General features: G+C 44.7%; 1 protein-coding gene across 6 annotated transcripts in view; it reads right to left on the bottom strand.

The window, feature by feature from the left end:
- NAP1L4 (nucleosome assembly protein 1 like 4) overlaps nt 1–16,218 on the bottom strand; it is a 1,162,803-nt gene that overhangs the window by 423,896 nt on the left and 722,689 nt on the right. For all 6 annotated transcript variants that reach the window (XM_085644739.1, XM_085644737.1, XM_085644738.1 and 3 more), the window contains one exon: nt 8,349–8,494. In XM_085644739.1, the coding sequence (XP_085500865.1) occupies nt 8,349–8,494 (146 nt within the window). The remainder of the gene's footprint in view (nt 1–8,348; nt 8,495–16,218) is intronic.

Here is a 16,218-nt window from a genome sequence, read left to right as displayed (position 1 = left end):
AACTTATCCTTTCTCTCACCAATGACCCCAGCACCGCCAAAACTAACCTACACGAAGGAATGAAAGAAGTTGCCGAATGGATGAAACACAGCCGTCTGAAACTGAACTCAGACAAAACTGAAGTACTCATTCTAGGTACGTCCCCCTCTTCATGGGACGACTCCTGGTGGCCGGAAGCCCTCGGAAAAGCACCCATCCCGACGGACCACGCACGGAACCTAGGCGTCATCCTGGATTCCTCACTCTCAATGAACAGACAAGTCAGCGCCGTATCCTCTTCCTGCTTCAACATTCTTCGCATGCTCAGAAAAACATTTCGCTGGATCCCCACCGAAACAAGGAAAACTGTCACCCACGCTCTGGTCACGAGCCGACTGGACTACGGAAACACCCTCTACGCAGGTACTACCGCAAAACTCCAGAAGAAACTCCAACGAATCCAAAACGCCTCAGCCAGAATCATATTAGACATCCCACGCAACGAACACATCTCTGGTCACCTCAAAGACCTCCACTGGCTACCCGTCAATAAGAGGATCACTTTCAGACTGCTTACCCACGCACACAAATCACTCTACGACATCGGACCAGAATGCCTCAACTCACGTCTGTCCTTTTACACCCCCTCCCGCCAACTACGCTCTTCCAGCCAAGCCCTCGCCACTATCCCTCGCATCAACAAGACCACCATGGGAGGCAGATCCTTTTCTTACCTGGCTGCTAAAACATGGAACTCTCTCCCCGCATACCTTCGCCTCACCCAGAACCACCTAGCATTCAGAAAGCAACTTAAAACCTGGATATTTGAAAGGTAATCCTCCTCCCCTTCCTAAGCGCCTTGAAACCCTATGGGTATGTAGTGCGCTATATAAGTTTTGTGACTTGACTTGACTTGACTAACTACATATGTGAAACACAGTGTATATGTGTGTAAGAGTATATAACTATCTATATGTGAGTGTGTGATTTTGGTAGTGGCTGTATGCGCCATAGTGCAAGGATATCTGTGTCATGTGCCGTTTGTTTTTCTGCAGGAAGACACAGAATTTGTTAGTATTTTTATGAGTAAGTGAACTTGAGTGTGTTTAACTGTATAGGTGAGTAAATTGGACTGTGATTAATTATTTGCATGACTGACTAGATGTGTCAGTACCTCAATGGATGATTGGCGGTGTGTGAGTGGCTATATAGGTGTATAAATGCACAGAGTGACTAAGTATGAGTGACTGCACAGGTGAGTTAGTGGACATGTATGTAGACCTAAAAGTCAATGAGTGGGTGTGTAGTTATTGGTATTGGAGTATCTATGGTTGTCAAAATGGCCGTTTGAAATTTTGAGTCGGTGTATCAAAGGTTATATTAGGGTGTGAGAAGATGCACTAATTTATCACATGGTTGACGTCATCAGTGATGTAATTTGAGATGTCATCAGTGATGTTATTGACCATGTCATGAGTGATGTAATATGTGACGTCATCAGCTGTGCATTGCGGGGGCGCTGAACTAACTATAAAAGGGGAATTTCTAGGGTTTTGTACGAGGGAAATGTCCAGCTAACTATAACGCCCCTGAAACCTATGGTTTCTTCAGTGAATTTCTAAGGTTTTTTAAATGCTAATTCCTAACTATAACGTGCCTGAAACCTATGGTTTTTTTCAGTGAATGTCAAAGGTTTTTTAAATGCCAGTTCCTAACTATAACGTGCATGAAACCTATGGTTTTTTCAGTGAATTTCAAAGGTTTTTTTAAATGCTAATTCCTATCTATAACTTATCTCTGAAGATATCATGTTTAATGATTTTGATTGTATTTCTATATTTTTCAAATTCAGTGTGTCAATTTCATTAATTAAATTTTTTTTAAAATACTTTATCACCATTTTTTAAACTTATTTTTTCAATTAATTCTTTTAAAAATTAAAAAATATTATTTGAACTTAATGGGTTTTTCAAACATATTTTTTTATATTTTTCAAAATATTTTAATTATATGTTCAAAACTTTATTTTATAATTTTTTTCCATGTTTTTTGGATCCGCGCACCCAACGCGTTAGGAACCGCTCACCCAACGCGAGAGAATCCGTGCACCCAACGCGATCGGATGCGCGCACTATGCGCGCATTTCGCCGTTTTCTTTTTTTTAAAAGGGGGCCCCAGAGGGTCCTTCTAGGACCCCCTAAGCACCTCAAGAGGGTCAGAGTATTTCCACTCTGCCCCCTTTATATGTTTTACACACTTTTTCCCCTTGCTTCTTCAGCCTCGCTTCTACCGAGGCAGAAAATGTCCGCCAACAATTCCTCGTTTCGAATGTAGAGAGACACTCGACAGCCAATTAGCATTCAGCGCGCGATCGGAAGGGTGCGCGCTCGGTTCGGGGAGGGTGCGCTTACGGTGCGGGTACGGTCCGCGGATCCTCCACGGGCATAGATATTTATGGACTTTTAACTCTAATTTTCTCAGGAACTACTGAACGGATTCACACCATATATGCTAAAGGCACGAGTCCGAACTGAGGACTACCTCTTTCCCCAAATTTGGTGTCATTCCGTTCAGCGGTTCGGGCTGCAGCTGCAACAACAGATCCTATGGGAAATTGCATGGGGAAAACGCGTTTTGGGACCCCCCCCCCCCTTTTCTCTCGGCACCCGCTTGACGAATACCGCAAAACTTTTAGGGTAGGAGCGGAGCGGAGCTGGCCAAAAGTTTGGAAAATTTTGCGAAGATTCGTAAATCGGCACCAAAGATATTCCCAATAGAATGGTGCGGATTTCCTATGGAAAATAGGTTCTAACTATAACTATCTACCCAAAAAAGGTACTATTTGCTTTCATTACACTTCCAGGAATTCCAAAATGTCTATTTAAAAATGTCTATTTACTCTATTAATTAGTTTGCCTTTCACTAAACAATCTGGAAATACCTGGCCTGCCACCTAATACAAATCTCAAAGTCCCCAACTTCACTCCTGCATTTTATGTCAAGATTGCAAAATATCAAGATGAGAAACGTACTTACCATCAAGATCACAACATAGTTAAATCCAGCAGCACATGCCAGATATTTAACATATGAAAATGTAATCTTTGAAATGCTTCTTCATCAAAGGAGAAAAGTCATCCACTTTTCTAGGTAGTTCTTAAAGAGACACCACTCAAATCGCATAGTAATTGCTTTTGAAACTGAAACATGAGAAATGAAGCTTTTCAACAAGCAAACGTTTTTCTTGGTGAAATTGATGTTAGATATCTTCAGCAAAGCAGATCTACCTTAGAACGTTGCATTGTACACAATTTGCGCAGCCTCATCCTACATTTGTCTAATAAGGCCTAATGACATTTTGTGCAGAATGTGTACAGAAATGCACTGCACATTCCTGCAAGAACCCAAGACTCTACAGGCGTTAGAAGGTATCATCGATACGCCTTCCCCAAACAATTGATTAGAGCACAGCTTGTGTACATACATGACGTAATTGATTGAAATACCTCATAAATGTCACAAAAATATTGCTGATTGTACAGATCCGGTGTTTGAGCTTTAAGGCGAAGTGCTGAGTTGAGGGAGGGTTTGGGTTTATGTAATGCCCCAAAGATAACTAGTTTGCCCCAGAAACTTAAAGAATGACAGTTCTGTAATGTGATGCAGCGGCATGTAAACATACAATGAATGATGTAAAGATGGTAAATGTACCTGGGGGAATGCACTGTATGGATTGTGGTAATTAAAATTAAATAAATAAAAACAGAAAAATGCCCAATTTTGCCCTGTACGTACTACGCGCCTTTTAATGCTATTAATATCTGAGCCCAATTACGCTGCTATTTCACTGCCATTTTGCACTTGACATTTTGCACCTTCATTTAGAAGCTTGGGGGACTGTTCTGTTTGGGGTTACGAACAGCATCTTTGTATTGTACTTTTATTGAATTTTTAACGTGTTCTTAGCCATTATTTTACTTACTGTTGTATTGTCTTCTGTTTGCTGGTGTTGGGGCCGCCCCGTTCCGTCACGGCTGCTGTGCCGATTGAGCGGAGGGCGGACCCTGCAACACTCGGCTATACTGCCTCCTTCTGCTTCTGGTCGCTCACGCTCTTGGCGCTCACCGGAAGGGTTCATAAGCACCCATGGGGCGGACGCGCAGCGGACATAATTTTGCCCAGTACGTACTACGCGCCTTTAAATGCTATTAATATCTGAGCCCAATTACGCTGCTATTTCACTGCCATTTTGCACCTTCATTTAGAAGCTTGGGGGACTGTTCTGTTTGGGGTTACGAACAGCATCTTTGTATTGTACTTTTATTGAATTTTTAACGTGTTCTTAGCCATTATTTTACTTACTGTTGTATTGTCTTCTGTTTGCTGGTGTTGGGGCCTGCAACACTCAGCTATACTGCCTCCTTCCGCTTCCGGTCGCTCACGCTCTTGGCGCTCACCGGAAGGGTTCATAAGCACCCATGGGGCGGACGCGAGCAGCGGGCGCGCCTAAGGCAAGCCCGTCTGTGCCCGTCCGCGCCAAGTCTGTGCCCAGGGCTCCGCTTACTGCATCTTCTACTTTAAAATATACGAGCAGTGCTCTACACGCCCTGAGACATCCTAGGGAGCTGACTTGCTGCATTTTATATCCCGGGGAAACGATAACTAACTGTGCCTGTGGATTCACTCTCCCCCTCCCCAGACCGGTGAGGGCACTCCGCGCTCATGAGCGGCTAGAGGAGACCTTGCCACAGATCCAGCCTGTTTTTCAAAGCGGACTTATCAATGCTAGGTCATTGGGCAAGCACAAGTACGAAATTGCTCATATGATAGAGTACTTGGCCCTAGACATATTATTTATAACAGAGACCTGGGCTGATGCAGCATCTGACCCTGACTTCATTACGGCCACTCCCATGGGATACAAAGTGATTAGAGAAGATAGGTCTGCTAAGCGTGGTGGTGGAGTCGCCATTATTCTCAGGGATCAGTTCCCGTCAGCTCATCATTCCATCTCCTCCTCCCTCTATGCAGGCCTCCACTTCTCGCTTACACTTCATCCCAAATTATGGCTTAAGGGAATTCTTCTCTACCGACCACCTGGCCCCCGCACTACGTTTTTAACCAATCTAGGCAGTCTATTTGAATCAGCTATTTTAAACTCCGATTTTATCATCCTTGGGGATTTTAACTTTTATTTAGAGGATGCAGGTAACAAAGATACGGCAGAGCTATTGGATAGTTTTAGTTCCTTTGGACTCTCTCAATTGGTGCAATCCCCCACACATACGGCTGGGCACACACTAGATGGTGTGTTCTCCTCAGTTCAGGGTCTTATGATTGAGGAAACGCTTCCTTTAATTTGCTCAGACCACTCCCTAATTAAATTCTCGCTTCCCATACCCAGTGAAGCCAAGGAGGTTGCTAGCAAACGCTCTGCCTCTGTTGGACTAGCATGGAACAAAGCAGACTTACTGTCCTTTAATGCTCTGTTAGAATCCTCCTATCCCTCCCCACAGGACCAAGTAGACCCGGCCGTGGATAGCTATACTAATTGGCTACAGGATGCAGCGAATGCTTCAGTTCCTCAAAGAACTTGCTCAGCAAATAGGTCTACACCTTCCGCCCATTGGTTCTCCGACTGTCTTCGTCTGGAAAAACAGTACTGTCGTCGTTTAGAAAGACGGTGGCGGATTAACTATGATGAGCCACAGAAATTAGCATACAAAACGGCATTATCCAAATATAAAAAACTCCTCATATCTAAAAAAAAAAAAAAGATATTTCACCTCTCAGATTGAGTCTGCTGCCAACTCCTCCAAAGAACTGTTTGCAGTGATTAATAAGCTCTCGATACCCATCAACTCGGGCAGGAGGGTCAACCAGGAATTCTGCAACGAGGTGGCCGAGGTTTTCAAATCTAAGGTTTTAGATATTTTTAATGCTTTTAGGGAAGCTTCGGATCCCAGCCCAGTATTATGCCCAAATAGCCCAAGCATTAACAAGCATCCACCATTTGCGTTTTCCGTAATTTCTATAGACATAGTGAGAAACTTTGTCCTTCAAGCTAAATCGGGTTCACCTTTAGACCCCTGCCCCCCAAGGGTCTATCAAGAACTGGTACATTCGGTGAGTCCTCTACTCACCGATATTTATAACCTGATGTTCTCCTCTGGTGTTTTCCCGACTAGCTGGAAGCAGACATCTATTCTACCTTTATTAAAAAAACCTACGTTTGATGCGACTAATCCCACCAACTATCGGCCCATTGCCAAATTGCCGCTGCCAGCAAAGATTGTGGACAAAATAATGAACAACCAATTGTCCCTATTTATCAATGCCAATGGCCTATTGGATCACACCCAATTTGGCTTTCGCAAGGATCAGAGCACGGAGTTGGCATTGATTAAAGCCTCCGAGGAGATCAGGGCAGTTATGGATGGTGGAGGTGCAGCAGCTCTGGTGCTCCTCGACCTTTCTGCTGCATTTGATACGGTGGATCACCGTCTCCTGCAGAGATGTTTGGTAAAGCTAGGACTAGGAGATTCAGCACGAGCACTTATAGCCTCCTTTCTCGCTGATCGAAGATCCACCGTATCCATGGATGGTTTTAACTCAAATCCCTACACCCTTCCATGTGGTGTCCCGCAAGGTAGTTCTTTGAGCCCCACACTTTTTAACATATATGTCTCTGAAATAGCACCCCTTATTCGGGATTTTGGTTTCAGCCTGACCACCTATGCCGATGACACTCAGATTGTGGTGGCAGCCTCCAAATCTCAACAGTCCCCGGCTCCGCAGTTCAGGAATTGTATGAGCGCAATTAATAGGTGGATGACAGCACACTGCCTGAGGCTCAACTCCAGTAAAACGGAAGTTCTTATCTTCGGCAGTATACAGCCCCCATGGAATGATCTGTGGTGGCCTGTCGAGTTGGGCTCCCCGCCCAATCCGGTGGTCAAGGCAAAGAACTAGGGTGTGCTCATGGATGCTAAACTCACTTTCCATCACCACACAAATGCGGTAGTATCGGCATCGCATTTTCTTGTTAAAAAAATTAGGAAAATATTTCCTTACATCCCCAATCACACCAAGAGAACAGTAGTTTCTTGCCTTATTTCATCCAGGTTGGACTATTGCAATGGTCTCTTCCTTAACGCCCAGAAGCAACATCTGCATAAAATACAGATGATTCAGAACTCGGCAGCTCGTCTCATACTGGATATCCCTAAACGTCATTCTGTCTCTAATGAAATCCGCAATCTTCACTGGCTTCCTGTACCCCAGCGTATCGATTTCAAAGCCCTGTGCATTGTCTTTAAGGCCTTGCATGGTATTGGTCCGTCTTTTTTGCGGGATCATTTTTCTTGGTACCGTCCCACCAGACAGCTGCGTTCCACTGGAGCTCGATTACTTGCTGTTCCAAGAATCTTCAAAGCCCACTGGGGTGGACGCAGTTTCTTTTATGGAGCGTCTAAATTGTGGAACACCCTTCCTTTTTCCCTCAGAAATGCTAGGTCCTTGACGATTTTTAGGAAACAACTGAAAACTTGGCTCTTTCAGCATTAGGGGCAAGGTAGTCTTGTGTCACTGTTATGTCTAGCGCCAAGACACCCCCGGGTATATGTGCGCTCTATAAATTTCCGTAACATAACAATGGAATTCCATTTAAATCATCATATTGTTCTCCCAACATGCTTCCCACATTTGCACACATTCTTGGCTTAGCTGGCACTCAGACAGAACCAGGTTTTGTAACCTTCAGGATTAATGAAGCAAGCTGAGCTGTGATCATGGCTACGGTTCCAAGAAGAATTGCTTCCGGATTCTCCCGTTGCAACCCTCTGTATGGTATTGAGCTTATATATTGGATGTAAGCACACTCCACAAAAGCTAAGGCAGGATTATACAGTGCACGCTAGTCTGAACTAGCATATATCGGTATATCAATTGTAAGAAAGTAGAATAAGGTTTTCTGAAGGAGTGCACAATTTTGTAATATAAACTAAAATACGAGAATAATTTGCCACTGTATACGTATTGTTTTAGGATGACGTCTGCTCAATGTTTACTGCCCTGACGCTGTATTAACAAACTAAATGAGATGTGAAGTGACTGTTATTTGAAACCCATTACGGAAAGCATCCTGAAAATGAATAAATATTTGATAGTGAATGACTTCCACCGTTTTACTTCATATGAATTTAGAGCCCCAGCAATATTTTTATGGTTATATCATATGCAACAAAAGCACTTGGTAAGCTATAGAACATTAACGATTTTGGACTGTTATTTTATTTGACTATGTCAAACACAAGGCCAAAGCATATTGGCCTTCCTAACATGTCAGTGCACGTAGGAATATGTCTTACCTTTTATTGGACTAAAGAAATTAAAGAATGAATCATTTGGAACTTGTTTAGTGATTGTACGAACAGTGCCTCGACCTTTATGTTTCTGTTTCTTCTTTATGGTTTTAACTGTAACGTTTTTTCCTTTCTTCCAGTCAATGGTACACCTGTACAATAGGAAATAAGTAAACCCACAGTTAGAATTCAACAATTTTAACAACATCATTTAAAAAAAGATAAGTACACCGCTAAGAACTCCGAGGGACAGCAGACCTTCATCCCTGCATTTTCATTGCCAGCCCAAAGCCACAGCAGTGCAGGCATCACAACCAAAACACAATTCTAATGTGGAGCTAACCTACACTCTGGAAACCTCTTGGAAATGTCAAATTGGACATTTGTGATCAAAAGGTTTTAACCAGCAATACATATCAAAAGTCTTGTTACAGGACTAAATGTAATGGTACAGCACAAAGTCAGAATGAATCATGGGAATGCAGATGGACATTCCTACCAGTTTGTTTCAATCCGACTTCCAAAGGAAACGTAAGGTTTAGGGTAGTCTGATCTGGGAGGTTCATCAGTTGGAATAGGAATGTACCCCTGCCCTGAGTGGCCAATTGCACGTCAAACTAGTATCCTGACTTCAATTGTGGTACTGGGGGTAGGGAACAAGACAGTGAGGTTGGGGGTGGATGGATAGAGGGCTGTCTTTAGAAATTCAATAAGAGCCTTTAGCAAGGTATTGGGTATTAGGTCATCCTACGGTCTGTCATTTGGTAAATGGAAGGGGTGAGGATAGGGGTGTGGTGGGGGCGCAGTTTCTGTTGATAACCCCTTCAGTGCTAGGTCTTTTCACTACCCTGTGCTAAGCCTTTTTGTTGCTATTTGGGGTAGTTCACGCTTAGGCCCCTGTAACGTTTCAACCACATAAGGTATCCACGTCAAATTTGCGTCCTTTTCTTGGGGATTCAAAAGCTACCCTGTGTTTGTGGATTCCCCTGGAGGGGACCCAGAAATTAGCCAAAATACAGCTATATTTTGTTTTTTTGTGTGGAAAAATGCATCTGTTTTTTTCTCTGCAAATGGTATCAACAAAGGGTTTGTGGGGCTGAAATCACCATTTTCCAGCTTTCAGGGACTGACTTTTGTCAGAAAACTAAACATTTTTACACAGTTCTGGCACTTTACTGGGACATAGCCTATTTTTGCTATATTTTTGGTGCTTTCAACCTTCTTACAGTTAATGGTAGAAATGGGTATGAAAGCAATAATGGATCCTGGAAAGCTATACATTTTAGAAACGTAGACAGAATTCTGAATTCAGCAAGGGGTCATTTGTGTAGATCCTTCAAGGTTTCTTTATAGAAACTAAACCGTTGAAAATAGGAAAAATTGAAAATGAGTTGAAAAAAACAGCCATTTGTGCCAATGTTTTCACCTGTAACTTCTTCTAATTATGACAGATATTTGAAAGCAATATACCATTACATCTGCTGGACCTTTCTGGTTGTGGGGATATACCAAGAAATTTGAGAAAAATTTGATTTTTCCAGCTAAACTTGAGGTTTGCAGGGGGTTCTGGGTAGGAAAACGTTGGGGTATCCACACAAGTCATACCACGCTGGACTCCCCCAGGTGTCTAGTTTTAGAAAATGTGTTGGTTTGGTAGTTTCCCAAGATGGCAGCCGAGCCCGGGACCAAAAATCCAGGTGACCCCCCCTTGCAAAACCAGGTTGTGTTGTGATAGGTAATTTTGATGTCTCCTCAATATGTTTTGGGCCCTTGCCTGTCGTGGGTACTTGACCCACCCACGCGAGTGAGGTACCATTCTTATGATTAGACCTGGGAGACTGCTGGGTGGTAGGACATTTGTGGATCCATGCAGATTCCAGAACTGTCCCACACAGAAATTTGAGAAAGTGGATCTTTTTTAGCTAAATTAGAGGTTTGCAGGGTGATTCTGGGTAGGAAAACATTGGGGGGTCCACACAAGCCATTACTCGCTGGACTCCCCCGGGTGTCTAGTTGTTCAGAAACGTGTGGGTTTGATAAGTTTCCCAGGATGGCCGCCGAGCCCAGGGTCAAGATCCCAGGTGATTTCCCTTGCAAAACCAGGTTGCTTTGTGATAGGTAATTTTGATGTATTCTCAAAATATGTGGATCCACGCAGATTCCAGAACATTCCATCACAGAAATGTGAGGAAAATGTCCTTTTTTTTTTTTTTTAACAAAGTTTGAGGTTTGGAAGGGACTCTGGGTAACAGAACCTGGAGAGAGCCAGACAAGTCACCCCATCCTGGATTCCCCTGGGTGTCTAGCTTTCAAAAATGTATAGGTTTGCTAGGTTTCCCTAGGTGCCTGCAAAGCTAGGGTTCAAAATCTACAGCTAGGCACTTTGCAAAAAAAGGGTCAGTTTTCACTGTAAAAATGTGGTGGGTCCACGTTGCTTTTTGGCGCCGTTTCCTGCCGTGGGCACTAGGTCTTCCCACACAAGTGAGGTACTATTTTTATCTTTAGAATTTGGAGAATGCGGGGTGGGTGGAATTTTGTTGATCCATGCAGATTCAAGAACTTTCCATCACAGAAATATGAGGATTTCTTTTTTTTTTTACTAAGTTTGAGGTTTGCAAGGGATTCTGGGTAACAGAACCTGGTGTGAGCCAGACAAGTCACCCCATCCTGGATTCCCCTGGGTGTCTAGTTCTAAAAAATGTATAGGTTTGCTAGGTTTCCCTAGGAGCCGGCAGAGCTAGGGTTCAAAATCTACAGCTAGGCACTTTGCAAAAAAAATGGTCAGTTTTCAGTGTAAAAATGTGGTGTGTCCATGTTGCGTTCTGGGCGGTTTCCTGTCGCGGGCAGTAAGCCTGCCCAAACAAGTGAGGTACCATTTCTATCAGGAGACTTTGGGGAATTCTGGGTGGGATGGAATTTTGATGTAGCCTCAATAATTTGTGGATCCACGCAGAACTTTCCATCACTGAAATGGGAGGAAAAGAAACAAGTTACTTACCTGTTACTATAGTTCTCCAGCATTGGAATCTTTCATAGATTCACATGCTTGAATCATTCCACGTCGTCGAGATGCGAGTCCCCGGTATTATAAAAATAATTGTCTCAATAGACACAGAAACATAAGACTTAGGCCTTAAAATCTTTTATAACATATCTCTGTCCTTTATTAAAAAAGGACCAAACTTAAAACTCATCCAATCAGAAGAGACCACCCTGTAGAGCTTCCTGAGAGAGGCTCCAGTCCCTCAGATTTTCCAAGCACAAGTGGGCATAATAGGAAAAAACTGCGATATGTAAGTGAGCCTTCTCCAGGGGAGGCGGATAGGTCGCATCTGAATCTATGAAAGATTCCAATACTGAAGAACTATAGTTACAGGTAAGTAACTGGTTTCTTACTCCAGTATTGGAACTTTCATAGATTCACATGCTTGAATCAGAATAGTTAGCAGTAAGTACCACATTTTCATGCCATAAAACTACGACAGTAGATACATTCCTGAAAGCATTAATCGTATACATTACTATATACATATAAATGCATAAGCAAAAAGAATATTCAAACCATTGAAAATGTGAGACAGCACAGGATGGTGGGAAGGAACCCAAGAAGGCTCACCTTATTGAAAGAGATGTCTGAGAACAGCTTGTCCCACTACCGCATCTCGCTTATTCCCAGCATCCAAGCAGTAGTGCCTGGTGAATGTGTGCGGCGTCTTCCATGTTGCTGCTCTAAAATGTCAGGAAGGGATACACCTGCAAACAGCGCTGTAGATGTGTATATCGCTCTTGTACAATGGGCACAAACTCTCGACGTCAGAGAATGTCCCGCTTGCTGATGACAGAATACAATTGCACTTGAAATCCATCTGGAGATGCTCTGTTTAGTGATGGAAAAGCCTTTTCTAGGTGTACTGTATGCAATAAGGAGTTGATTTGACTTACGAAAAGACTTAGTCCAGTTCAATTAAAATTTTAGGTACCTCTTAACATCTAGAGAGTGCAGAGCACGCTCCGCTGCAGTTTGCGGATTTGGGAAGAATGAGTTCAGAACAATAGGTTCGTTAAGGTGGAACTGAGAAGGGACTTTAGGGATAAATTTAGGGTTTGTTCGTAGAAAAACCTTGTCTTGTTTAAACTGTAAGGAAGGTTCTTCAGTAGTGAAAGCTTGAAGTTCTCCAACCGTTCTCGCCAAAGTAAGAACTAGGAGAAGAGCCACTTTCCAAGATAGGAACTTCTTGTCCGTTTTATGAATAGGCTTAAACGGGTGTTTCATTAGTTGACTGAGCACCGTATTTAGTTGCCATGTAGAAGGAGGTGACCTTACTGGAGGGAACATTCTAAAAAGCCCCTTGAGAAACTGTTTTATTATGCTGCAGGACCATAGAGATGGAGCTTTAGCTGTTCTGCGGAAACTGGAAATGGCAGCCAAATGGACTTTAATTGGGCTAAACCTGAGCGAGCCAAGAGAAGAAAATAGGGTAAGACTTCCTCAGGAGGAAAATTGAGAGGATTAACTTTAGACGATGCACACCACATGGAGAATCCCTTCCATTTCAACGAGTCCTGTTAGTACTATCTGCTCTTGCTTTAGCCAGCACCTGTCTGCAGTCCTGTGGGATTTTTAGGTTCGGATGGCACACTTGTCCCAGGTTCATTGTCAAGAGAGACGGAATTGGTCAGAGGTGGATTGGAGACTTGACTGACAGTAGGTGTAGTTTGGTGTACCAGTGCTGGTGAGGCCAGGCTGGAGCTATCAGAATGACTTTGCAGGGTTCTGTCTTTATCTTCTTTAACACTCTTGGCAGGAGAGGAATGGGGGAAAAGGCGAAAGTAAATATGGAGCAACAAGCTATTGAAAAGGCATTCCCCCATGAACCCTGATGGTGATGCCAACTTGTGAAGTACCGGCATTTCGCGTTTTCTGGAGATGCGAACAGATCTATGTTTGTCTTGCCCCATTGGGAGAAAATGTTGTCTAGAGTGTGCTGGTCCAGCTCCCACTGGTGGCAAATAGTCTTTAATCTGCTCTATGTGTCCGCTATGACATTTTGTTTTCCTAGGACATACTCCGCTGACAGATGCATTTTCTGCTGAATTGCCCAACGCCCATACAAGTTGGGCTTCCTGAGAGAGCAGGAGAGCTCTTGTTCCTTCCTGTTTGTTGAGGTAGTGCATTGCCATGGTGTTGTCCCTCCTGACAAGCACAGATGTGTCTTGTATTTTTGGCAGAAATGCTTGGAGCGCTAGGTAAACTGCTCACAGCTCGAGGAGATTGACATGAAGATTCTTGTGGGAAGGCGGCCATCTTCCGCTGACCTGCAAGTCTTGTAGGAAAGCACCCCAGCCCTCTAATGATGCATCTGTTGTAATCACGTGAGGAACAGTATGTGCTTGGAACGGTAGACCTTGCGACAGTTGAGGTTGCGTCCACCAGTCCAAAGCTGTTATCATGGGAGGAGTGATTCGGATCAGATCGTCGAAAGAGCCCTCTATTTGTTCCCATTGTTCGTTTAAAGCCTCCTGAAGAGGACGCATTTGAAGACAACAATGAGGTAAGAGGGGGATACAAGAAGACCTCATCCCTTGGAGGGATTTGAAACGGCGACCTGAAATTGACTTTTTTTGGACACTGCTTACCAAGGATCTTATCCTCGGTTGTCTCTCCAGAGTAGGATAGGCCTTGTTTTCCATGGTGTCAAGGGTAGCCCCCAGAAACAACAGTCGGCGGGATGGTTGTAAAATTGACTTTTCTACATTTAAAGTTAGGCCCAAGTCCTTAAAAGTTGTGGACAGACTTTGGTGGATGCTTTTTCTGCTTTGTATGTGGGGGCTTTCAGAAGCCAATTGTCTAGGTAAGGGAAAATTTGATGATGCTGCTGCCTTAGAAATGATGCGACTGGTGCCACATATTTCGTGAAAATGCGGAGAGACCATTTTAGTACGAAGGGTAAGACGCGAAATTGGAAGTGACTGCCAGCCACTGTAAATCGTAGAAACTTTTTGTGCTTTTGGCGTATGGTTATACGAAAATATGTATCCTAGAGATCCAGCAACGCAAAGTAATCGTTTCTGTTGATGAGGTGAAGAACATCCTGAATAGAAATCATAAGGAACTATTGTTTTTTGAGGAATTTGTTAAAGTTCCGCAAATCTAAGATCGGTCTCCAGTTTTTCAGTTTCTTCCGTAACTGACCTCTGACCCCGGCCAGGGACCTGCTCTCTCCCCCCGTAGCTCCGGTCTGCCGTGCTGTGCCTCTGCCAGGCAGGTAGGGGTTCGAGCCCAGGATTGACTCCTGTGTTTCTTCTTGCGTTTTCCTTCCACACTTGAACCCCGATTGCCCGTTTTACTTGTTGCACCCTTTTCCAGTGTCTTTTTTGTTCTTATTGTTAGTACTGTGCCCCACTGTTTTCGTGACGTCTTGCCTGTTTTTCCAGTTAGTTTTCCCCACCCCCTCCTCCCGCCGCTGCTGCCCCCGCTACCCCTCCCCTCCATCTTTCACACTCTCGCCTCCCAGCTGTGCCTCCCTCCCATTCGGCCGTGCAGCGAACGCGTGCAGCAGGCTCGACTGGTATTATATGGGGAAGATGGGAGGAAAGGCAAGCCCGTCTACAACCCGACCGCGGCCAGAGTCAAGAACCCTGGACTTCCACACCGCCAACGATATGACCCAACGGCACTGCACAAACTCAACCCAGGCCGCAACAACAACTGCAAGCCAGCATCACCGACCGACACCCACGGACCCTTCAGCTGTCTCCGCTGCTGGCACACCTACAGCACCGCCAAAATCACGGACCCCCAGCACAACCCACACACAAGAACACAGCCTAACCGAAGATCCTGCAATGCATTCTCCTCAACGTCCGATCCCTCCACAAACACGCCACCAAAATCTGGGACCTGCTCAACAGCACAACCCCCGACATAGCGTTCTTCACCGAAACTTGGATCCAACACCACCTCGGGACCGGACATTGTCATCCCCAAGGATAAAAGATCTCCAAGAAGGACCGCCACACCCGCCCGGGAGGAGGAATGGCCATCGTCCACAAATCCACCCTCCGCCTGAGCACACTCCCCGACAAGCCCACGGACCTGATGGAACATCTTCACTTCAAGATACTAACCAGCCCCATCACTACCCTCCGAGGAACCCTCATCTACCGACCCTGTGGACCTTTCGTCAACTCCATCACGGACATCATCTCTCCGCATGCCATCGCATCCACCAATTACACCCTACTGGGAGACCTCAAATTCCACCTCAACAACCAACTGGACCCCAACACCACATCCCTCCTGGACAACCTCAACAATATAGGACTCCGCCAGATCATGACCGAACCCACGCACTCAGCAGGACACACCCTCGACCCCCTCTCCACACAACAGGAAACTCCATCACCTTCAGCCACACCCCCGAACTCCCATGGACTGACCATCGATGAGTCCACTTAACCTTCAGAACACCCACCACCCACAGACACCAGCACCTGCTCCCACGAAGAAACTGGACCAGAATCACCGACGACCAGCTCACCACCTCACTCAGCAGCTCCACCCCAACCACCGAGAACGACGACCCCAACACCGCAGCCCGAACCCTGCACAGATGGATCTCCGACAGCACCAACACTATAGCCCCCCCTCAAGAAAAATAACACCCATGCCAAGAAAGTCAGATGGTTTACCACCGAACTTCGAGAAACCAGACGCACTTGCCACTGTCTCGAAAAGGCCTGGAGGAACACCAAATCAACAGAAACCCACAACTTCAGAGCCGCCACCAATGCCCACCACCAACTCATCAGAGAAACAAGGAAAAAGGCAATGAAAGACAGAATCGACACACATGCACACAACAGCAAAGAACTC

This window comes from Triturus cristatus, chromosome 3_1 (genome assembly GCF_964204655.1).
Source record: "Triturus cristatus chromosome 3_1, aTriCri1.1, whole genome shotgun sequence".
Classification (NCBI taxonomy): Eukaryota; Metazoa; Chordata; class Amphibia; order Caudata; family Salamandridae; genus Triturus; species Triturus cristatus.
The sequence above is the reverse complement of the archived record's forward strand: the minus strand, read 5'-3'. Positions and strand labels throughout refer to the sequence as shown.